Below are 24,560 nucleotides of genomic sequence, written 5' to 3' on the forward strand. Positions count from 1 at the left end.
ATCATATAAAAGAGAAAAGACTGGACAACAAAATTAAACTCCAAGATTAAAATTACCCTTGTTAAACAACCTCAATGAATGGAAACTATCAGCTGAGCAGACTTCATAATCCTTTTGAAAACCCGAAAGACCACTTGATTGAATACATTTACTACTTCTCTTTGACCATGAATATTTGATGAAGTCTTACAATAAAGTATTACTGCTTCTCACCAGGCAATAAAACTTAATGAATTGGTCTCAACTTAACAAAACCTTATCCTTCAATACAGTCCCTAAAAGCCTGACATTACATTCAACAAAATGAGCTTGCATTCTATTCAAACTTTTTCCTGAACAATGAGGCCAGGTTTTTACTTAATGGAGTTTGCCGTGAGTTCAGCTGTAATGTTTGTATTGTATCTATTTCCACAAGGACTGACACAAGAACACTTTGTGTTAACTTACTAAGCAGCTCTTTCATACCGTTTACATGCATGATGGGTATTAGTTCTAAACCAAGACCCTTGCTACTTAGCATTCAAAACAGGGAAATTAAGATGCTTAGGACAAAATACACTACAAAAGGCTAATACAACATGCTACTAATTCCTATCCTTTCAACCATCTTTTAACTAAGTAGGAGCAATGCACCTGCAGATGAATAGTAGTTTATTATCATTGAGTTACATTTTAGGATAGAGATACAAGGACTCAGAGTTTATCATAATTGAGTTTTATTTTCAGTGCTTTGGCACCAACATTTACACATGATTTATTTATGGTCATAAAAATGAGCTATTACTTAAAATATGTCTTTTCAACATTCTGGCTGACAGTTTATTTCTAATGTGTATAGCAGTACTTGCAAGTCATCCTCAATTGCAAGTAAGTTTGATAAATCTACTTTATTTTAAAAGTACATATGATTTGATAAACATTTTCCCTGAAACTGTGAATGTGAAGAGACACCCAATTTTCAATAATTGCATGAAAGTATTTAAAAAGAGGAATAATTACAATAGATCTGTTATGTAGTATAAAAAAGTGATGGGTAAAATAGTATAATATAGTTCTGGTTTTTAAATGTCAGGGAAAAAAAACAATTAAGAAAATCACTACAGGGCAACCTCAACATTGTGATTTTTAATTTTTTAAACTTGTGATTTTGAACATATCTCCGAAACAAGGCTGGAGCTACAAAAGCATGTGAGTCACTTTACCCATCTTGCATCTATAAACCAACTTCAAAGATCTCTGTAACTTCTAGGTTTCAAGTCATAATTCTGTTGAAAGGCAAACTACCCTCAAATCCGACTTAAACAAGTTGAAAGAATACATAACTTTCAGTATTCAAAGACATTTACTCAATAAACACCTTTACATAAAATCTTGTCTGTGCACCATGTGCGCCCGTGCCCAGGAAGGGTGAAAAGGGAATCAGATACCCCGGAAATAGACTTACTGGTGGTTGTGAGTCACTATGTTGGTGCTGGGAATGGAACTTGGGTCCTCTACATGAGCAGCCAGCACTATTAAGCCCTGAGTCATCTATCCAACCCTTTGGAATATCTTAAAGAACATACTTTCTAACCATGGCCATTTAGAGTTCCAATGTCCTATGCTTTGTTACATGAAACAACTTTTGTTTTCCTTTATCACTGCACAAACCAATGTGCCTGAGAAAAAGCTAGTAATATGTTACAAATATTTAATTTGCTTTTAATTTATATGTATTTGGAAGTACAATAACCTTTCTAGTATCTTATCTTAAGCAGCAATGTTTGTCTAAGTTTGTCCCTGGCGAGCTATTTTTGAGGTTGCAATTAAAGGCATGTTAAGTAAGTGGAACATGCAATTCTTTACTTGGCTTATGTGTCACAAGATTTAGCATATTACTATAACTCTAAGAATATCTAAGATATGCTACAAAAAGCAAAAGGAGTTATTTCTTTTTGATTTGTTTCCCTTCTTCCTTCCCCTGTGTCTCAGTCCTTTGAGACAAGGTTTCTCTGTGTTGCCCTGGTGTCCTGAAACTCACTCTGCAGACCAGGCTGGCCTCAAACTCAAGAGATCCGCCTGCCTCTGGCTCCCAAGTGCTGGGATTAAAGGCGTGCACCAACACTGCCCAGATTTGCTCACTCTCATAGTGTGATATTTCAGCTTTAAATTCGGAAATTGAGTATTATTAGTATTAAAATGTGAGCTTTTCTACAGTTTATTTATGTTCATTTATGTTTTCTGGCACTGCATTAGTTTTACTACTCAAACTTAATAAGCAAGATGAAGTTGTCAACATATAACTACAACTTTTTGTGATATTGTATTTTTAAAAAGATTATGGGTATATTAAACTAGGGAGGTAGCTCAATTGGTAAAGTGCTTGCCTTGCAAGCACATGGACTTGAGTTCAGTCCCTAACACTCATTTATAAAATCCAGGCTCAGTGGCATGCACATGAAATCTGTTGTAGAGGCAGACATACAGATCCTTGGGACTTGCTGGCCAAGCCTACTTGCTAAGTTCCAAGCCACAGTTAAGACCCTGCCTCAAAATTAAAAGGACAGCAAAGGTTGGTAGAGCACAAGGAACACCACCTGAGGTTATTATCCTCTGGCCTCACATATATACAACTACATCTGCATGCACACAAAGATACACACACACACACACACACACACACACACACACACACACACACACACACACAAGAATACTTTATAAAGTACAAAGAATTTTCATACAGCTGGGCTTAGTAGTACAGGCCTATACTCAGATGGCAGGTAAGAGAATCCCACCATCAAGGCCAGCCCAGGCTATCTGAGTTCAAGGTGAGCCTGGGCCAGTTAGTAAGAATCTGTTTTTTAAAAAAAAAAAAAACAAAAAACAACAACAAAAACCCCCAAACATCTAGGGATATAGCTCAGTGGCAAACTGCTTGCCTAGTATATGAAAGCCCTAGACTCCATCCTTAATACTTTCCTAAAAAGAAGTTAAAGATTACAAGAAAAAAATTAAATACACTTTCATCTGTCAAATTCAGTCCTCCTTAGGGGACAAGAATAAAGTAACTAAAAACTCATAAACAACACAACCTACCCATACATCTTACGTTCTCTATCAACTCTCTCCCAGAAACACAAGTAGAAAAACAGTTTATATAGTCCTCCATTTAGAATGAAATTACCTCAATAGAAGACAGGAATTTAAAAAGCAACGGACATGCAAATTCAATATCTGAATAATCAAGTTGGTTGTAAGACAATGGCCAGTAAAGAGGTTTCTCAGGCATCTTATCTGTGCTACAGAATTTTAGGTACAACTGTAGAACTCAGCTTGGGGGGAAAAAAAAGAGAGAGAGATAAAGATTAATGAATGGGAGCAGTGAGATATTCAGCAGGTAAGAGTGCCAGTCACTAAGCCTAGTGACCTGAGTTCGATTCCCAGGACCCACATGGTAAAAGTAAAGAACTAACTCTCAGAAGTTTTTTCTCTGGCCTCCATGCATGGACTTTGGTACATGTGTACCCCAAACACAAACATGCAAATATACACATAGGCATGCAGATGTAAACAAAATAATTAATGTAATAGCAAAACTGCAAAAAGCAAATTAACCTTTGCTCCTACTCACACCTTAAGAACATATGCTTGCATTTTTTTTTTTTTTTTTTTTTTTGAGACAGGGTCTCAACTAACTATGTAGAACAGACTGGCCTTGAAAGACAGTAATATGTCAGTATTACTACTTCTTAGGCAATGGTTTTTTATTTTTGATTTGTCTGGTTTGGTTTTTTGAGACAGGGTTTCTCTGTGTAACTGCCCTAGCTGTCCTAGAACTCACTTTGTAGACAAAGCTAGTCTCAAACTCACAGAGATCTGCATCCCTGAGTGCTGGAGTTAAAGACATGCACTACTACACGCAGGAGCAGTGGCTCCCCCCCCTCTTCTTTCTCTCCCTCAACCATCACATCTACTTCAACCATAAACATACTGGCCCTATCAATAAATAATATTCTCAATATGACAACTAATCCTGCAATGTTCTGGTTTCTGATCTCCTTTCTTTCACTTTCACCCACTATAGCAGGTCCTCTGCAAGCCACAATTGTTTTTGTTTTGTTTTGAGACAAGGTCTCAAACGGCCCAGGCTGGCCCCAAACTTGCCATGTAGCTAAATATTGTTTTTAACTCCAGAACTTTCTACAAGCCCCCCACTTCCAGGATTCTGGGATTACAAGCATGCATACATGCCAGCCTACCTTCTTAAAATGTGTAACTAACTCACCATCTGTTTAAAACCTATAAAGGCTACTAACCATTCTTGCCTCTTAGCAATACCTTATCTTCCCACAGAAAATCCCAAGGCACTGCATAATCTAGATTGCCACTCTCTTCAACCATCCCGGCAAAAGATTTCTATTACCCTCTGAATTTATGATTTGTTTATGACAAATTCTCTGAGAGCAGAGAATGTTTTATTTACTATATTCCTGGCATCAGCAGAAAACCTAAATGCAGTTCCCAGCACACACAATGGGTGGTTCACAACTTCTCCCTTCTGGCCTCTTTAGGTACCCACATTCACATGGCAATACGTGCAGAAACACTACATAATATACATAATTAATGGGGAGGAAAAAGGACACAGGAAGCCATGGGGAATGAGCATGATTGCTGCAAATTGAAACAGAAGAAGCTAGTCCACTATGCCCATATCAACTACTATTCTTTTAAAAAATGGGGGGGAAGGCATCTTTCCTTAACATTAAACAAATGATCTTTGACCATGAAGCAAATAAGTAACCTTACAAAACACTATACAAGATTGATTGATTTCTTATACTTAACATAGTACTTCTAAATGGAAACCCTGGTTTTCAGAAATGGAACAATTAGAAGTTAGCACAAATAGCTATTTTCACTACATGCAGTATTTGAAAGATTTATCAATAACCAAGTCAATAGTTCCTTTGGAAGAAATCAATTTAGTACTATTAACTCCAACATTAAATCTCTCTCACACACACACATGCCTCAAATGACAGCGAATTTTGTACTGCACAAAGGAAAACATTAGCTGTATTTGAAATCAGAATACTTAGTATGACATATTTGGATTCTGGAGAAATTTAACCATATCTAATAAGAAAATCTCATTACTGAAAACCTCTATTTTAATAGTTTATTCAATGCTGGTTCAGATGGAATTTAGTTGAAAACATTCACTTATCACAACTACAGAATTATTCACAATCATCTTTCTATCAGCAAAATTAAAAGAAAATTTCAAGAGATACAAACCATTAGGTAAAGGAAATACTAAGTACAATTACATATTATTTATCTGTCAAGCTTAGTAATTTTAAGCATGACTGAGAAGTACAAGAAAACAAAAGAACAAGCAGTACTCAAAATATTTCTAACACTAATATTGATTACATAAGTCCTTTTCTTTTAAAAAATAATTATTTTATTATTGTTCTGTGTATGGGTGTTTTGTCTGCATGCATGTATGTATGTATACTGTGCGGTCTGGTGCTTACAGAGATCAGAAAAGTGTGTCAGATCTCCAGGAACTGTAAGAGTTACAGACCATCCTGAGCTGCCTTAAGGGTGCTGGGAATGCAACCCCAGTCTTCTGAAATAGCAGCCAGTGCCCTTTAACTTCTAAGCCACATGTCCAGCCTGCGAGTATTTCTTGATATATTTGAGGTAAAAGATGATCAGTTACTCTGACTGACCTTTACACATTGTATGCAAGTATTGAAATACTATGTTGTATCCCATAAATATATAAACTATTATGTGCTAATCAAAATTTTTCTAAAAATTAAGACTATTTCAGGCTTCTTTCATGCTGTATAGACATTATACATCATTTCATTAAATATACCAATATACTATTTTTATATAGATTGTTAAGAGAAGACCCTAGCAATGTTACTTAACTGACAGTTAAGAGAATAAAACATGGGAGAAAGAGAAAAACACACAATCAAGAGGCTAAAAATCAGAAGTTGGTGGTAGTAGCAGATGCCTTTAATCCCAGCATTCAGGAGGCAGAGGCAGGTGGATCGCTGTGAGTTCAAGGTCAGCCTGGTCTACAGAGCAAGTTCCATGATAGTCAAGGCTATGTAAAAAAAATAAATAAATAAATAAATAAATAAATAAATAAAATAAAAATCAGAAGTTAAAATAAGTTACAAGCCTTCAGAAAGCTGTCAACTTGAATGCCTACAATCAAAACAAAAGTCAGTAAATAGAGCTCTACTCACCAAAGTGAAGGTTTTCATAGAGAAGGTTCATCCAGGAGATGAGCAGACTCAGGGTTATGATCACAGGGTTATAAAAAAGACTGGCAAACACCTCCTAATCACAACACTGTGATTATGAAGCAACAATATTGCGGTTTTTCCTCTTTAGAACCTTAACACTTAAGACCTCTGTTACACTCAAGTGGAAAAGTTAAAATGTATGTATTTCTGTTCTTACCTCCACACAGTCAAAGTTCTCATCAACTTTAGATGCATATTCAACACGGAACATTGTTGATAGGCTACCAGCAATATAGTAGAGCAGGATCTTCAGACCTTTGTAACCAAAAGCAGTTTCACTGAGATGAAAAGCAAAAACAAAAACCAGCCAAAATGAATTTTTGCCAAATCTTCAAAGAGTATTACCTATACAAATATAAACAAATTTAAAATCTTAAAATTGTCTATGAAGTTAAACTACATTTACTTGTTTAAAAAAAATTAAAGGAAATGAACATTCACAATGATACTGGACTCAGTTTCATATAAAAAAAAAGAGAGAGAATTAAGGTGCCTAACTCAGGAAAGCTGTTTGGGTTCAATGGGTATGTTAAATAACAGTGAGTACTGTTAGACATTACCTCCACTGTTACGATGCCTGCTGTTGTGCTGTTATTAACTAGAAGGCATTTCAGATGAGGTAAGTATCATTAATCTAAGACCTAGCTAGGCAAACAGGTAGCCTTGGGCAGGTCCTTTCAGCTTACCACTTGCTTTATCACAAGCATCCATAGCTGTTCAAAGTAGTGACAACACCCAACCCTTCTGTGAATTCCAACTCTGATCATTAGTATCATAAAGCACTGATATTCCCTTTTCAAGAATCTTGGGAGAGAAAGCCTGAATTCTAAAATATCTGGATCAGAAGAATCTACAGACAGACTGGGACTGGAGGGACTCAAAGTAGGAAGAAGGCTTTTTGGTGAGCGTAATAAAAACATCTAATATTGATTATATGGATGCAATTTATCTCAGTAAAGCTGAGATAAATTTATATTTTTTAAATGAATTCTTTGATTTTTCAGGTTGATTTCTTTTTTTATTATGTGTGTAGGCAGATGCCTGTGAGTACAGCACCCCAAGAGCCCAGGAGAAGACATTGGATGCCTTGAAGCTGGAGTTAGAGGCAGCTATGAGCTGTCCAACATGGGTGTTGAGAATTGAGCTTAGATTGGATCCTTTGAAAGAGCAGTAAAAGCACTCTCAACTGCAGATCCATTAAGTCAGCCTCTAAAAAATAACTTCTTAAAGAGAGTATTTATAAGAAACAGTTCCAAAGCCGGGCTGTGGTGGTGCATGCCTTTGATCCCAGAAGCAGGTGATCTCTGTGAGTTCAGGGCCAGCCTGGTCTACAGAGTGAGTTCCAGGATAGCTGCCAAAGTTACACAGAGAAACCCTATCTCAAAAAGCCGGAGGGGGGGGGGAAGAAAGCAAAAAAAGAAAAAGAAAACAGTTTTCTGTATAGGCTACCAAAATATGTTGATTCTAGCAATTCTCCAAGAAGAAGGGAGTGGCAATGACTCTAGCACAAGGACTGTGCCTCGCTTGGGTCCAAAGTACAAGATCATCACCATCATATGACAGTTACCTACCCAACTTAGAATAATGATATATGAGTACACTATTTGCAGTGATACTACACAAATCTAATAGATGAACGTGAAAGTCATTAAGAAGCAATATCTAGAGACTAGATTTCATTCACTGAGATATAACTGAAGGGAGTTTGTTTTTTGAACAAACTACCATTGAACTATACACTCAGTCCTGGAGGAGGTTATTTTTTAATAGTAAAAAAGTAGAGGAAAATAAATATCCCTCTTTTTAAAACTCTAAAGGTTTTTTTTTTTTTTTTTCCGAGACAGGGTTTCTCTGTGTAGCTTTGGAGCCTATCCTGGCACTCACTCTGAAGACTAGGCCTCGAACTCACAGAAATCTGCCTGTGCCTCCCAAGTGCTGGGATTAGAGGCGTGCGCCACCTGGCTCTAAAGGAAAATATTTTATAATAAAACAAAACCTGTTAAAAATAAGAAACATTGGCTGGGTGGTAGTGGCACAATGCCTTTAGTCCCAACACTTGGAAGGCAGAGGCAGGCAGATCTCTGTGAGTTCAAGATCAGCCTGGTCTACAAGAGCTAATTGCAGGACAGCCTCTAAAGCCACAGAGAAACCCTGTCTCAAAACAAACAAAAAAACAAAAAAAATTTTGAATTTTAGCGTATATGTATTATATAGTATTCGATTACATATATTTAAAAGCTCATAAAATGCCTAATGTGAAACATTAGTTAAAAATACATATAAAATTTGTTCCACGAAGAGTCATTTTTCAGCCGGGCGTTGGTGGCGCACGCCTTTAATCCCAGCACTTGAGAGGCAGAGGCAGGCGGATCTCTGAGTTTGAGGCCAGCCTGGTCTCCAGAGCGAATGCCAGGATAGGCTCCAAAGCTACACAGAGAACCCCTGTCTCGAAAAACAAAACAAAACCAAACCAAAAAAGAGTCATTTTTCAATTTAAAAATACATTTGAAGAATTAAAAGTCTGGTGGTGGTGGTGGCAGATGCCTTTAATCCCAAGCACTGGGGAGCAAGTTTGAGGACAATGTAGGCTACATGAGATTCTACCTTAAAACAAAACAAAAACCAGTTAAGAGCTGAATCCAAATGAAAAGAATAAATTATTGCAACTTTTTAAATAAGAAAAAAAGAAAATAACTGACTATGTTAACAATGTATATAAGGTTTAGGGAATCAAAGAAGGTGCTGAATATCCCAGGACATATCTTTAAAGTTGTTTTTAGGGTCTGGGAAGATGGCTTAATGGGAAAGAGCACTTGCTGCATAAGCTTAATGAGCTAGGCTTAAATTGAAGGACCCACACAAAAAGCTAGGTCTCCATGCATGTGCCTGTAACTACAGTGCAAGGGGGAGTAGAGGAAGGAGAATAGCTGACACTTGCTGCCACTGGCCTAGCTCCAGGTTTCATTAGAGACCCTGTCTCAAAGGAATGAGGGTGAGTGACAGGATACCAACATCCTCCTCTCCTTTCTATGTACTCCTATGTACACGAGTACGCACATTGCCACCCCCAACACACACATACAATTTCTTGAATTGCTTATTTAATCACTAAGTACCACCTGAAACTGTGAATTTCTGGGGTTACGCTATATTGAAAGTAGTATGACAAAAGGTAGGCAAAACTAAAAAGTAGTAATGATAACTATGGGCTCTGGATTGTCTGACTATGAACTCCAGCCACTTTTATGTCCTTAGGCAAGTGTTCAATTCCACCAGTACACAAAAGTTGCAAATACAATGGTTAATATTGCAGTGAGAATTAAAACATACACGTTTTTAGTAGTAAACAGTAGGTATTACCTACATAGTGCATAAACTATTATTCTAATATACATTTTAAGATAAAGTACAAAAAAATGAGTAAAAAAAATAAAATCTGACCTTCAAATGCTAAAAATAAATAAATAAATAAAAATAAAAATGGTTTCTTTCTTTTTCCACATTAATTTGGCAAATTTTTATGTTACTTACTCATCCCCAAAGAGCTGATGGGTATACTCAGGAAAGAAAGTTCTAATGTCATTCTCAAGATCTTCAGGAAATCGAACTGTTCAAAAGAATAAAATATATAGACATTAAAGTTGACAAACATTTCTATTTCAAGAATTCCACTACAGTTACAATACTGCCAATATTTTTCTTACTTAAAAATGTTTCTTCTCCTTACATGATTACACTAGATTCTCATGAGACTGGTAAAGCCTGAAAGCTAGATGATATAAAGCTTTAGCATCAAAACCCTATTTATTCTAAAATTGAGAAATACAATACAATAAAGGCATGTGATTTACTTTTTACTTTTCTATAATTTATACACAATGAATAACATAAGAGGAAAACAAACCCAAAAAGGAATACTTTGTGATAAGAAAAACTACAGCACCTAGGAAAGGAAAACAATACTATACAAAACATTCTGACAAGGATAAGCTGAATTTGATGATGTCCCTAACATGCCATCATTAAAGAGAGAAAATGTTTTTATCAGTGTGTGTGTGTGTGTGTGTGTGTGTGTGTGTGTGTGTGTGTGTGTGTGTATGTATGTGTGCGTGTGTGTGTATGTGTGGTAGTAAGAGGACAACTATGCAATTGGTTCTCTTCTTCCACTTTGACTTGTAAGAATTGAACTCAGATCAGATCATCAGGCTTATCCAGCTTAAGCAATCTCTCAGTCCCCATCGTCGTTCTTTGACTGCAAGATGGCATTTAATTTTTTACTGTTATTTTCCCCCTCTTAAAAATAATGCTGCTTGGGGGCTGGAGAGATGTCTCTTTTAAAAACTCTTCCTGCCCTTCTAGAGAACTTAGGTTTAGTTCCCAGCACCAAGAGAGATTCCAATTGTCTGTTAACTACAGCTACAGGGGATCCTATGCCTTCGTCAGGAACCAGGCACACATGTGGTACATACACTCAGGCAAAACAATCATATAAATAAACAAATCTTAAAAATTAAAAATGCTGCATGAGCCTAGTGCCCAGTATGACCAAGAGATCCTGAGTATAATCCCTGCACTGCAAAACAAGCAAATAAAATACTGTTGAAATGATACTCATATATATCTTACTGTACTTTTATGAATATGTAAGAGGGGAAATATTTGGTAGTAGAAAAGTAAAAGCACTGATGTTTTTTTTCTTTCTTTCCTTCCTTCCTTCCTTTTCTTTGAGACAGGTTTCTCTGTGTAGCCCTGGCTGTCCTAGAACTCACTCTCCACCAGGCTGTCATGGTCTCACTCTGTAGACCAGGCTGATCTCAAACTCAGATCTGCCTGCCTTTGCCTACAACGTACTGGGACTAAAGGTGTGCACCACCACTGCCCAGAAATGTCATTTCTTATAAACACTGCTTAGATGCCCTGGGGCACCAGCATTGACATTAAACTCGATTTCCTAATATCTTGAGAATACCCTCAACTTCTACACTAACTAATCTAAGATGGAAATGGATATGTTTCTGTTGCTTTTATTTGTATTAGTTACCGGTACTGAATTATTGGATGCTTTCCTAATACAATTTATGTTATGAAGAAAAACTTGTCAAAAGTCCTAAAGCTAGACTGATAACATGGCTCAGTGGTACCTGCTGCCAACCCTGACAGCCTGAGTTCAATACTAGGGAACCACATGGGGGAAAGAGAAAGCCAACTCCCACAAGGTACCCTCTGATTGTCACAAGCACTGTCCTTCTACTTCCAAAAAGAATTCATTGAAACAAGAATGTAATTTTTTAAAAGGCCATAAGCAGCTGAAGAATGAAAGGTATAGATGGAAATTTTCCATAGTTTTCCTCTGCATCACACAAGGAAAATAAATGCAAATAAATAAAGCACCTTTGACTAGACTTTGCCTTAAGAAATGTTTTTGGCCAGGCGTTGGTGGTGCACACTTTTAATCCCAGCACTCAGGAGGCAGAGGCAGGTAGATCTCTGTTAGTTCGAGGCCAGCCTAGTCTACAGAACAAGTTCTAGGTCAGGCTCCAAAGCAATACAGAGAAACCCTGTCTCAAAAAACCAAAAAGAAAGAAAGAAAGAAAGAAAGAAAGAAAGAAAGAAAGAAAGAAAGAAAGAAAGAAAGAAAGAAAGGTTTTTGATGTTTTTCTGTGAGCCCAGTTTTTAACAGCTAAGCCATCTCTCCAGTCTAACTTTTTTATTAGTATAGAAACCTGAGGATAGCAAAAGGAACCAAGAAATTACATATTATCTCTGATAATAGCATTACAATTAAGTTTGTAAGAGATACACAATACACCAGGAGGTGGTGATGCACACCTTTAGTCTCAGCTCTTACGAGGCAGAGACAGGCAGATCTCTGTGAGTTCGATCCAGCCTGGTCTACATACAAAGCTACACAGAGAAACCCTGACTCGAAAAATCCAAAAAACCAAACAAAAAACCTGGCATTTACAAAAGGGATCAGGAAAATGAGGTCCCCAGTCTGTGGACTGTATTTATGGTTTAAAGTTTGATACTAAATAAAGGATCTTTAATTAAAGAATTTTTATTTTGTTTGTTTTTGGTTTTTTACAACAGTTTTTCTGTTAACAGCCCTAGCTGTCCTGGGACTCACTCTGTAGACCAGGCTAGCCTAGATCCACTTTCCTCTGTCCCCTGAGTGCTGGGATTAAAGGCATGTATGTGCTGCCACCAATCAGTTAATTCAAGAATTTTTAAGGCTCAAACTTAATAGGAATAAAACTGTGAAATCTAGCCAGGTGTTGGTGGCGCACATCTTTAATCCCAGCACTCAGGAGGCAGAGGCAGGCAGTCCTCTGTGAGTTCGAGGCCAGCCTGGTCTCCAGAGAGAGTGCCCAGGATAGGCTCCAAAAACTACACAGAGAAACCATCTAGAAAAACCAAAAACAAAACCAAAACCAAAAACAAAACAAAACAAAAAACTGTGAAATTCTAATCGTATGAAGTTCACCAATTTAGCTAGCAGTGGTGGTACACATCTTTAATCTCAGCACTCCAGGCAGAGGCAGACATATCTCTGAGTTCCAGGCCAGCCTGGTCTACAGAGTGAGTTCCAGATCAGCTAGGGGTACACAGAGAAACCCTGTCTCAAGGAGGAAAGAAGAAAAAAAGATTGAATGCTTGAGTAAAATGAGTTAAATTTACAAGGAGCTGTGTTAAGTTTCAAACCCAGGACAAATGGCTGAGGTGCTTATTTAATATATCAAAGCAGACCTGACCTCCAGGTTCTCCCAGCATCCCTCAGGCTCTACCTGTTACAGGGTATGGCTGGAATACCCTTCCCCTAGAGGCTCTTTATACAATTCAGACATTTTTGATTACCTGCTCCTTTTGTACCTTGGCCTCTTGGCTGCTACACCTGATTCTTCTCTCCCTTCTCTCCACATGGCCCATTTCAGTCTGGTCATGTCCACTCTGGTCATGTCCACAGAGATGTCCCTGTCTCTGCCTCTGGCTATGCTCTCCCTTTTATCTACAATAAACTTTCTCCTCCACCACACCTAGGAGCAGTCATGTCCTTTTTATTTCGTGTCATTCAACTTGCATGCCAGGAAACCTCAGGCTCAAGCAGTTCCCTTGGATGGAGGCCAAGCTCCTTTGGATAGAGCAGTATCCCACCAGATTTAAGTTGCAGGTTAGCTTCCTTACAGGACAAGGATGCATAGGAAAAAAGACCCGCCAGAAGTCTGAGTCTTCTGCATCTGGTTGTGTAGGCCTGACCAGCTCCAGTTTGCATAGGCCTGATGGCTTCTAGCTCTATAAACCAAACATCTTCTTTATGTAAAGATGAATTACTCCTGTGTATCACATGACAGGGATGGATTCTTTTGCCTAATCAGAGTCTACATCCACATCCTAAATATCTCAGAGAAGCAAAGAGCAACTATTGTCTTCTGAACCAACATGAGAATTCTGTGAGCAGGGGTACCTTGTACATAAGCCTACCAACCCAACTAGTATGGGACCTGCATACTAGTTCAATTGATCATGCCCTTTACCCTGCATTCAATTCTTCCTCTTAGCAAAGGTAATCCCAGGGTCTATACCCTAACATCCATGTTCCCCCATTAAAAGAGGATGCCAGATACTCTGTCATCAAATTTATAGCTTTGGAAAGTTATTCAGACTTTCCAAGCAATGTCTTTTATAGTTGGTTTTGTATCTGTAGAGTTAACAAAAGACTCTATTGCTGTTCTAAGCCAAGTTCTTCAGGAGGAGATGACTTAGATGAAGGAGATTCTCTCTAACCTGGGCTCACCTGTGGTGATCAAGATTATAATCTACTCTCTACCCAGTTAGAGCTCCAGGGCCAGTGCCTACACCCTTAAAGTCTACAAGAAGTACACAGGCAACAGGAAAAAAAAAATGCTGGGGGATGGTGATGGCTCAAAAAAACAAAAATAACAACAAAAAAGAACACAGGCTTTAACAGCCATGTTTATGGGTGTTTTCTAAGAAATTCCAAAAGTCAGTATTTGTTAAAGCTCTTTAATTTCATTGTCTTGCTTTATGAGTCATGCCTCTGATCAATCTCTCTCTCTCTCTCTGGTTTTTTTGTTTGTTTGTTTTTTCGAGACAGGGTTTTTCTGTGGCTTCTTTTGGAGGCTGTCCTGAAACTCGCTCTTGTAGACCAGGCTGGTCTCGAACTCAGAGAGATCTGCCTGCCTCTGCCTCCCAAGTGCTGGGATTAATTGATTGTAGCCACCACTGTCTGGCTACAATCAATTTCTTTTTAAATAGAATGATGTTAAGAAACATATGCTTACTGCTGTCAGTATGTAGTGACCCTGAGATCTCTCTATCTGAAGAAAGAATAAAGAATTGGCTTTAGCCTTCTTTGTTAATTCAGTCTATGATGTATATTATTGTAAATCTGACATGAAGCCTGGGGGTGGTGGCACACACCTTTAATCCTAGCAATCAGAAGGCAGAGGCAGGAGATCTGAGTTTGAGGCCAGCCTGGTCTACAGAGCAGTCAGAAACCCTGTCTTGGGAAAATAACAAACCCCAATTCGATATGACTGCTTTCATCTGTTGGCTGAATACATAGAATAAAAATGTAGTTTTTGTTTGTTTGTTTGTTTTTCAAGACAGGGTTTCTCTGTGTAGCTTGGGAGTCTGTTCTGGAACTCACTCTGTAGACAGGCTGGCCTCAACTCACAGAGATCCTCCTGTCTCTGCCTCCCAAGTGCTGGGATTAAAGGCGTGTGCTACTACTAGCAGGCCAGGAAAAAAAAAAAAAAAGTAGAGATTTTTAAAGGTTCTTTTAATGGGGTTAATTTTAGAAAATGTTGTAAAGGGAATCATTTATTCTTGATAAAGCAAACACTATTTCTGGAAGTATACTTTTTAAACTGAAAATTAAAAATCATTTCTTTTTGGGAAATACAATTTATAATTACATGTCTCTTGGAATGTAACAATTTGATGATACTATCATGTTTCCAAATAGTGGATATGGTCATTTAAGTTAATAATTGCAATTTTTAAAAATTTTACCTTATCAAACTGTTTCTGACCAAAAATTTTTTGTTTTACTTAAGATAATGTTTCTGTTCATTAAATAATAGCTGGTAGTGTTAATATTTAAAACAAATATGCAAAGTGCAACATATGTAAAAGCAAGGAATATCTCTTACTTTTTGTTCAGATTTATTCCTTGGACGGTGCTGGGTTAAACTGACCTTTTCTAAAGCTTCCAGGTGCTTGTTACTCAGGCAAGAGTATGATGTAAACAAACAGCTAATAGTTAATTTACTTCCTACAGAACTCTGGTGCATGGTCCAGCCAGTTCAACTATTGCATTTAACTCATGTTAAGCTTGATGTAAAAGTTTTCTTCATGTAACTTTTTGTCTCCACAAAGTTGTACAGTTATTATCTCCTGACTTAGGTTCTGGGTCTTTGCCAACTGTTAACTTTCATCATGGCCCCTTGGATAGAACCTCCTTTGAAGCACTCTTAACTGCTGCTCCCATCACCCTCTGTCAGCCTTGAGGCAGTTATTGAAATGTTCCCAAACCCTTAAAAGCAATTTGGGTGACCTCTAAAAGGGGACTAATGGGCCATGGGCCATCCAACTCATCCCTTTCTTGCCACTCTGGACATTGTTTTTGGGACTCAAACTAAAGCAACTGGACTGACGCCTCCTTGGCATCAATTAACCTCTGTCTCACTAGCTCAGGTCAGCTTAACATCATTCAGGACCAACTCAACTCCTAGACTGCTGAAGTACTCCACAATTAAAAAGGACCAGATCTGACTACTGGGATGGGATTTGTGCCCTACTCTGGAATGTGCTGCTTCCAGGCCAACACATCCTAACTGGTTTGAAATGGGGCCTATAGACAGGAACCAGATTTCAACCATAAGCCTCCTATGTATGGGCTCTGGTTCCCTCCCACTCTGGTTCATCCCCTTGATCACTCCTTTCTTCCTTATTATCCTCATACTTATGTTTTCACGCTGTCTTTTAAATGTTTTACTTACCAAATGTTCCACGAAAGTTCTCCCAATAGCTCTCACCCTACAACAGTGTTTCTAATACATCAACAAAAAGATCTCTTAGATGCTGTGGAGAAACTTGGCTAAAAGGGACCTTCATCCCTTTCAGATACAGATACAGATCTTTGTATCTCAGGCCAGATACAATTCTTAACATCAGTCCTCTTATTTTCTCCTGTTCCCCTCCTTTGGTGCTCTGTAGCTCCCTACTACTTCTGCTAGCTCATTTTGGTGCAAGTCCTGGCAACTGAACCAGTCACTGTCACCCTGAGTCAACTCTATACCCACTTTCCCCCACTTTTGTTCCTCCTCATCTCTCAAACTTCCTGGCAAATCTCAGTTCTACTCTGTAACCAAATCTGCTTACAGCCCTATTAATTATTTTCCAAGTCTCTTCACAAAAACAGGTTGGCAATCACCTGATTCACTGCAGCCAATCAAGACTCTTCCCTAGATATATGACCAGAGTACAACCTCTTCATGGATTTAGATCTATTGCCCCAACAAAGACCCTCCCCAACAAAAAGCAGCTATAACAACCCTGCCCTACATTTTCAATATCCCCTCAAGAGTTAGGAATGAATTTTCTGCTGAAAGACTATTTCCCATCTTCCTTTGCAGACTATAGAAGTCATTGCCACTGCTATAAGGGACCACATCCCATCTTTCTGTTGACATCTTGGCCATCAATACACATGGGTGACAGTGTCCCCTCACTGCAAATAAACCATGGTCCCACCTAAGGTCAGACTAAGCCTCTAAACACCTTCAGTCTCTCCACAGCTGCCTTTTAATGATCTATCATTGGTCATGATGTCTCTTTACAGCAATAGAAAAGAAACTAAGACAGAAGTTAGTACCGGGGACTAGGATATTTCTGTGACAGGCCTGACCATGCTGCTTGTTGGAAGAATGTGGACTCTGGGACTTTGAATAGAAAAACAATTGAATGCTTTAAGCAGGGATAAATGGACCATACTAGTGGAAGCACCGGAAGACAGCAGAGAAATGTGGACTATGTTGGCCCTGACTCAAGAGGTTTCAGAGACGACCAACATTAGCAACTTGGCTAGAGACCATTCTTATAATATTCTGGCAAAGAAACGTGGCTTCATTTTGCCATTGTCTTGAGAATCTGCCAGAGGCCAAATTGAAGAGTTTTTGGATTAATGGCAGTGGCAAAGATTTCAAGACAGCCTAGTATTGGCTATGCCACATGGTTATTAGTGATGATCATGCAGATCTACAATGAAAAAGAGAAAACAGAGCAAAAATAATGTGTAGTTTGAGGAGAAAAATGAACACCAGGAAATTTTAATGTTGGAGTCAAATACTGTGTTCAAAGAGATGAAAAATTTAAGGAAAGGTTTTAGGAGAAATAGAATAGAGTGGTGCCCTGTGGTAGTTTCAGTTGGCCTCCATCTCATTGGAAGTGGCACTGAAGTGTGGTTTTGTTGGAGGAAGTGTGTCACTGTGAGAGTGGGTTTTGAGGTTTCCTATGCTTGGGATACTGTTGTGTCTCAGTCCACTTCCTGTTGCCTGTAAGTCAAGATGTAGCCAGCACCACTTCTGCCCTGAAGGCTGGCATGCTCCCAGGACTAAACCTCTTCTGAACTCTAAGCAAGCCATCCCAATAAATGCTTTCTTTATAAGAGTTGTCATGTTCACTACTTCTCTTCACAGAAATAGAAACCCTAAAACAAGCCCCCAAGGCAAGACCCCACCCAGCTAAACTACCAACTTGTTACTCAACAAAGCAAAGCACCAAGTCAAAGCCTACGCAAATGTAATTCAGGGATGGGGGCAGGTTCCAGCCTGGCAACAGAGCTTGGCAGCTTTAGTGCAGTGTTATGGCTTCTTCAACAAAATACAGGAGCTGTAGAAAGGGGCTTCCTTCAAGGTTAAAGAATGCTGCTGAGGCCCAGAAAGAGAAAGTTACAAAAGTAAAGCTTGCATTGTGTTGAAGACCCCAAGATGTTAGAGATGCAAGAATCATGGGATATCTGCTAAGGAGAGTTGCACACAGGATGTGGAACCAGCTCCAAAGACAGAAATTTCTTGCAGTCAACAATCTGAAAAGAGTGGGAGATCTGACGAGCTCTATGACACCAAACACATTGTTTGAAGTTGCCCTGCTGGGTTTCAATTTTTCCTTGGTCAGTATTCCCTCACCATACCAACCCACCCCTCTTTGTATATTCTGTGCTGCTGTATGTTGAAAACATGTAATTTACTTTATGTATTTTGATTTTACAGGGTGCTACAGTTAAGATATTGCCTGCAGTCTAAAAAGAGACTTTGAACTTGGGGACTTTTTAGTGTTGAGGATGTAAAGGACTGTGGGGATTTTTGAAGTTAGACTATAATGCATTTTCATTATGATACGGCCACAGGCCTATGGGAGGGACAGGAGTGTAATCTGGAGGTTTGAATATGAATAGCCCCCATGGGCTCATATATTTGAATGTTTGGTTCCCAGTTCAGGGACTGTTTAGGAATGAATCAGTGTGACCTTGTTGAAGTAAGTATGTTACTGGAGGGAGGTTCTGGGGTTTCAAAAGCCCATGCCAGGCCCAGTCTCTCTCTGGCTCTTGCTTGTAGATCACATGTAAGCTCTCAGATACTGCTTCAGCATTATGCTTGCGTGTCTGCTGGCATGCTCCCCAGCATGATGATCATGAGTAGATGCCATGAAATTGTAAGCAAGACCCAATTAAATGTTTTCTCTTATAAATTGACTTGGTTATGGTGTCTCTTCATAGCAATAATAGTAACTAAGATACTACCTAAGGCAGACTAATCAACTGACAAATGGAGTACTTTCCCCTCTTATATGCTCAAAGACATCAAATCTTTAAGTACCTCTCTTTCTCCCCAGTAATTTCTCCTTGTCATCAACATAATTTTTCTTGGCATTGACATATGAAAATACGGTTATCTCTCCTCCCTCTTTAAATCTTAGACTACTAGAGAGATGACCCAGTGGTTAAAACTGTTTATTGCTCTTGAGCAGTTTGGCTCCAACACTCACATCAAGCTGCTTACAACTGCTTGTAAATCCAGCTTCAGAGAATCCCACACCATCCTCTGGCCTCCATGTGCTCAGACACAGATGCATACATACACATAAATAAAAATAAAGTCTTTTAAAAACTATCTTATATCTGAGCAGTAGTGGCATACTCATTTAATCCCAGCAACCAGGAGGCAGAGACAGGTGGATCTCTGAGTTCCAGGACAGCCAGGGCTACAAAGAAAAACCCTGTCTCAAGAAAGAAAAACAAAAAATTATCTTCTGATAAGATTAGTATCTGACAAAGTAGATGCCAACATAAAACAAGATGAAGAGCTAAAGAGGGGACGACAAAGATGATAAAATATCCTTATTACTAGAGATACAGAAGAAATACTTTATAACAAAGTTATAAATTCATGGATAAGGATGTAGCTCAGAAGGTAGACTGTTTGCACAGTATGCACGAAGCCCTGGGTTTGATTCCTAGGACCACAGATACTGGACTTGGCATCACACACCTATAATTTCAATACTGAAGAGGTAGAGAAAAGAAAGTCAGTAATTCAAGGTCCTCTTGAACTACATGTAAAGTCTGAGACCAGACTAGGCCAAATAAAACCAGTCTCAAAAAGAAAATAAATTTAAAAAGTCAATTCATTAGCAAGACATAAGTACTGACCTAAGGATTATTAGGGCAGTGGTTTTTCAACCTTCCTAATGCTGTGATCCTTTAATACAGTTACAATAATACAATTACTACCATAAAATTACTATTTTTAAACAATCTTTTTAAAAATTTATGTGCATTAGTGTGAGGGTGTCAGAACCCCTGGAACTAGAGTTACAGTTGTGAGCTGCCATATGGGTGCTGGGAATTAAACCCAGGTCCTCTGGAAGAGCAGCCAGTGCTCTTAAGCACTGAGCCACCTCTTTAGCCCCATGAAATTATTTTTTGTTTTCACTTCATAACTGTAATTTTGCTGTTATGAATTATAGTGTAAATATGATATCCAGAGTATCTGATATTCCACCCCTGCAAAAGGGTCATTCAGCCCCCAAAGAGGCTACAACCCACAAGTTGAGAACCACTGGACTAGAAGATGTAGCTCAGTAACAGGGATAAAAATTATTAAGAGATTAACATGGGGCTGAAGAGATGGCTCAGCAGCAGTGTTTGATGCTCCTGCAGAGGATGTAGGTTAGGTTCCCTGCACTCACATAGTAGCTCACAGCCATCTATTTCAGAAGACCTGCCCCTCTCTTCTGATCTCCAAAGGCATCAGGCACACATATAATGCACACTATGGCTCTTCGGAGAAACGTCAATTCCTATAGTCAAACCCTGGACTATAAAGACCTGAATTTGGAGTCTAGAGCCCTCAAAACAAGCTGAGTATTGTCTCACATACCTATAACCTCAGTGTTGTGGACAACAGGGATAGGAAGATAACTGAGCTTGCCAGCTGCCAACCTAGCAGAAAAAAATGAGAGCTCCATACATAGGGAGAGACCCAGCCTCAAAGAAATAAGTTGGGTAGAACATTCAATAAACAGCCTCCATGTGCATCCATAGACATACATGTGCATATGCTACACATACATAAAACCTAAAATCACACTGCACTACACATAAGAAAATAGCAAAAAAAAAACATAGTAAAAAATCAAAATCAATGTCGACAAGGATATGGAGAAACTGAAACTCTGTTCATTATTTGTAGTATGTAAAATGGTACGGTAGCAGCCGGGCAGTGTTGACACACGCCTTTAAATCCCAGAACTCAGGAGACAGAGGCAGGTAGATCTCTGTGAGTTTGAGGCCAGCCTCGCCTACAAAGCTACATAGAGAAACCCTGACTGGAAAAAAATCAAAAAAAGAAAACAGTATGGCAGTTCCTTTAAAAATCACAAACACAACAGGGCTACTGTAGTGGCTGGTGCCTTTAATCCCAGCACTCTGAGTTCAGGGTCAGCCTGGTCTACAGAGTTCCAGGATAGAAAAACCCTGTCTCAAAAAGAATAGCAACTAGCAACTACTAAGTATTTTCTACATTTCCAGTGTATTTGCTCTGAATTTCATTAACTAAAGATGAGTACTATTAACTACATTTTAGAGATAAGGAAACTGAGGTATGGAAATCAATGTAACCAGGATTCACTAATGTGTATTTATTTTTTCTACTTAAGCATGTGATTTTAGTAAACTTAGTTTAGGCACAAACTAATTTTGAAACATTTCTACTTTGCACAAAAAAATTCCATGAGTACTCTGTTCCTACATTTAGTCTGGGGTAATGATTTTCTATTGTTGGTCTTTATGGATTTATGGATATCTTTTCTGAACATTTCATACAAATGGAATTATACACTATGGTTGACTTTTCCTGGCTTCTTTTACTAATCATATTCTAAGGTTTCTCCACAATGTGAAAGGTATCAGGAGTTCATTCCTTTTTACTATCAGATAGTATTCCACTGAATAGCTATAGCATACTTTATCTGTTTACCAACTGGTGTTTTATCGTGAGTTGTTTACACCATTTGATCATTGTGAATACACATGTGTTTTTAGATGAACAATATCTTCATTTCTCTTCATTTCTCTTGAACAGACATCTAATAGAACTGCTGGCTCATATATGTAATTTATGCTTTTTTGTCTTTTAAAGATCTAGCAAGCTTAAGTTATTTTATTTTAGATACTCACCACTAATACATGATTTTTCCCCACATCCTCACCAACACCAGTTACTGCCTATCATATTCAAAAGCAAGAAAGTAAATTTCTTTAAGAAGCTGAGATTACACATACCTGTGACTTTTTGCCACAGTATCTTTCCCATGTGTTAAACTGCTGTCTTCCACCTACCCATTCCACAGCATAAACTCAATGTTCACAAATGCAGGAAATACCAGTTATATAATTATTCTTAAAATAAAATTTTATTTCAAATTTTAAAAGGCCATGTTATATAAATCATTCTGAAATTACATACGTACCTAATTTCAGTTCGATCGCTGTATTGGTGTTACATTTGTACTCGGCCAATTTCTTCTCCACTGCACTCTTATATTCCACCAGAAATTTCTCCATTGCACCAAATCCTAGAAGAAGTTTTGAAAGGTTGGTTAGAAGTGATTTAAATACCTACAAGCAGGATTTTTATTTGAAGTAGGCTAAGGATAAGATGGAAAACATACATGCTACAACAGTACAGGTCTCTCTCCATGAACCCTTCAATAAATACACTGCATAAGTATGCCTCATAAGGGGGCTGGAGAGATGGCTCAGCGGTTAAGAGCACCGACTGCCCTTCCAGAGGTCCTGAGTTCAATTCCCAGCAACCACATGGTGGCTCACAACCATCCGTTATAAGATATGGTGCCCTCTTCTGGTGTGCAGATATACATGGAAGCAGAATGTTGTATACAAATAAATAAAATCTTTAAAAAAAAGAAAAGAAAGAGGAAAAAGAATGCCTCATAAAACAGAAGATAAAACCACTCTTGAGCCAGGCCTGTAATTCATGCAGGAGGCTATGACAGCACTGAGCTGGAGCCAGTGTACCCTGCATGATGGTAACAAAACTCATTTCAAGAAACCGGTTATAGAAATCACCTTTAAGTATGTACTGCTTCAGCCCTCATTCAATAACTCAGGCTAAGGAAGAGGGTTAATTGTAGGGCTCAAGTTCGAATTTTTGATGTAATTTTCATTATACAGTAACTCTTTTATGGTAACAGGGTAATCCAATATCCTACTAGACAACTTCGTTTCTTAAACACAAGCAAATTTCAAACTACACAGTTTGGTAATCCAGCCCACCTGTAAAAGTGGAGCGAGTTTAACCCGTAGTGATGGTGACTCAATGTGAAGGACTAGGGGATAATTACAAAAGAAAATACCCACCACTTCAAAAGAAAATACATCAAAACAGTTCAATAGCAATTTACTTTTGTTCGAGACAGGGTTGCACCGAGTAGCCCTGGCTGTTCTGGAAATCATTCTGTAGACCAGGCTGGCCTCAAACTCACAGAGTTCTTCCTGCCTCTGCCTCCTGAGTATTGGGATCAAAGGAGTGCACCACCAGGGCCCGGCAATTTAAACATTCTTAAACACCGAAGACTAGAAGACTCAAATGAAACCAGAATAAGAGAATACCAACTACTACATACAGTACACAAGTCCCACTCTAAAATAGAAGTTCGGCAGTGCAGAAACGTCTTTCTCAAAAGACATCTAAAAATTATCTCAATAATCCTGCAGGGTTAACAGACCCAGAGTGTGCCCGGGAACAGGTCAGCGCAGCACTGCGCTCGCACAGAAGCTGGCCGTGGGGAAGGTGGGCAGGGCCCTGGGAGCATCAGCTGGCGGGAAATGAACCCGATGACTACATTAGGGCAGCAGCGGGCAAAATGAAAGAGAAAAACAGGCCCCGATGCTGACCACGCTTCACCAGACGAAATCGCACGCTCTGCCCCGGGCGCGCCTACCCTCCTCGGCAGGGCCCGGTGGCCCACGGAAGGCGCGGAGCGCAAGCACTGGGGGCGGCGGCACCGAGCGCGGCCCACCGGGAGGCAGCCTCCGACGCTCGGTGCCTCGCGGCAGGGAGAGGCCTTCTGGAACTTCGGCTAGAGCTCGAAAGTTCCAGTCGGCCACTGTCACAGCCGCCTCGACGTTCTTCCCCAGAACCACCCGCCTCCTCCCCTTGCTAAACTTTTCCCGGGAACTTACCCGCCATTTCCGAGCTGTGAGGGCCCGCGGCTGAGGAAGGACAAATCAACCCGCGCGCTCCCGGACCGGAAATGAGCGCAATGATGACGCATTTCCCCCGCCCAACCTCGGGGAGGCACGAGCCAATGAGAGGAGGTAGTTCTGGGAGCGCGGGGACGGAAGTGCTCAGGAGGCGGGGCTAGTACCGTGAGAAGGCGCGAGCGGTTGCCTAGCCACCGCGAGGGCGTACATCCCTGCTGCTGGTCTTCCGCGCGCAGCCCCGCGCAGCTTGTTGGCTGCTAGAGATTTTCATGGGAATTAACGCTAACTCTCAGACAGCCTACGGCGGTTTTTCCCTCTCCCTCGCAGAGGCTGAAAATCCCTCCCTTTGACACGTTTCACTCCGAAGTTTTGGTTTGGTTTGGGTTTTTTGAGACAGGGTTTCTCTGTGGCTTTGGAGGCTGTCCTGGAACTCG

At 39.4% G+C, this 24,560-nt stretch overlaps 1 protein-coding gene across 1 annotated transcript in view; it reads right to left on the minus strand.

The window, feature by feature from the left end:
• Hat1 (histone acetyltransferase 1) overlaps nucleotides 1-24,255 on the minus strand; it is a 44,791-nt gene extending 20,536 nt beyond the window's left edge. Inside the window, exons 1-4 of the mRNA XM_027420199.2 lie at nucleotides 24,106-24,255; nucleotides 22,371-22,475; nucleotides 9,849-9,924; nucleotides 6,475-6,595 (exon numbers count right to left, since the gene is read on the minus strand). Coding sequence (XP_027276000.1) covers nucleotides 6,475-6,595; nucleotides 9,849-9,924; nucleotides 22,371-22,475; nucleotides 24,106-24,112 — 309 coding nt within the window. The 5' untranslated portion in view covers nucleotides 24,113-24,255. The remainder of the gene's footprint in view (nucleotides 1-6,474; nucleotides 6,596-9,848; nucleotides 9,925-22,370; nucleotides 22,476-24,105) is intronic.
• Nucleotides 24,256-24,560: the final 305 nt, after the last annotated feature.

This window comes from Cricetulus griseus, chromosome 6 (assembly GCF_003668045.3).
Source record: "Cricetulus griseus strain 17A/GY chromosome 6, alternate assembly CriGri-PICRH-1.0, whole genome shotgun sequence".
In the NCBI taxonomy this organism is placed as follows: Eukaryota; Metazoa; Chordata; class Mammalia; order Rodentia; family Cricetidae; genus Cricetulus; species Cricetulus griseus.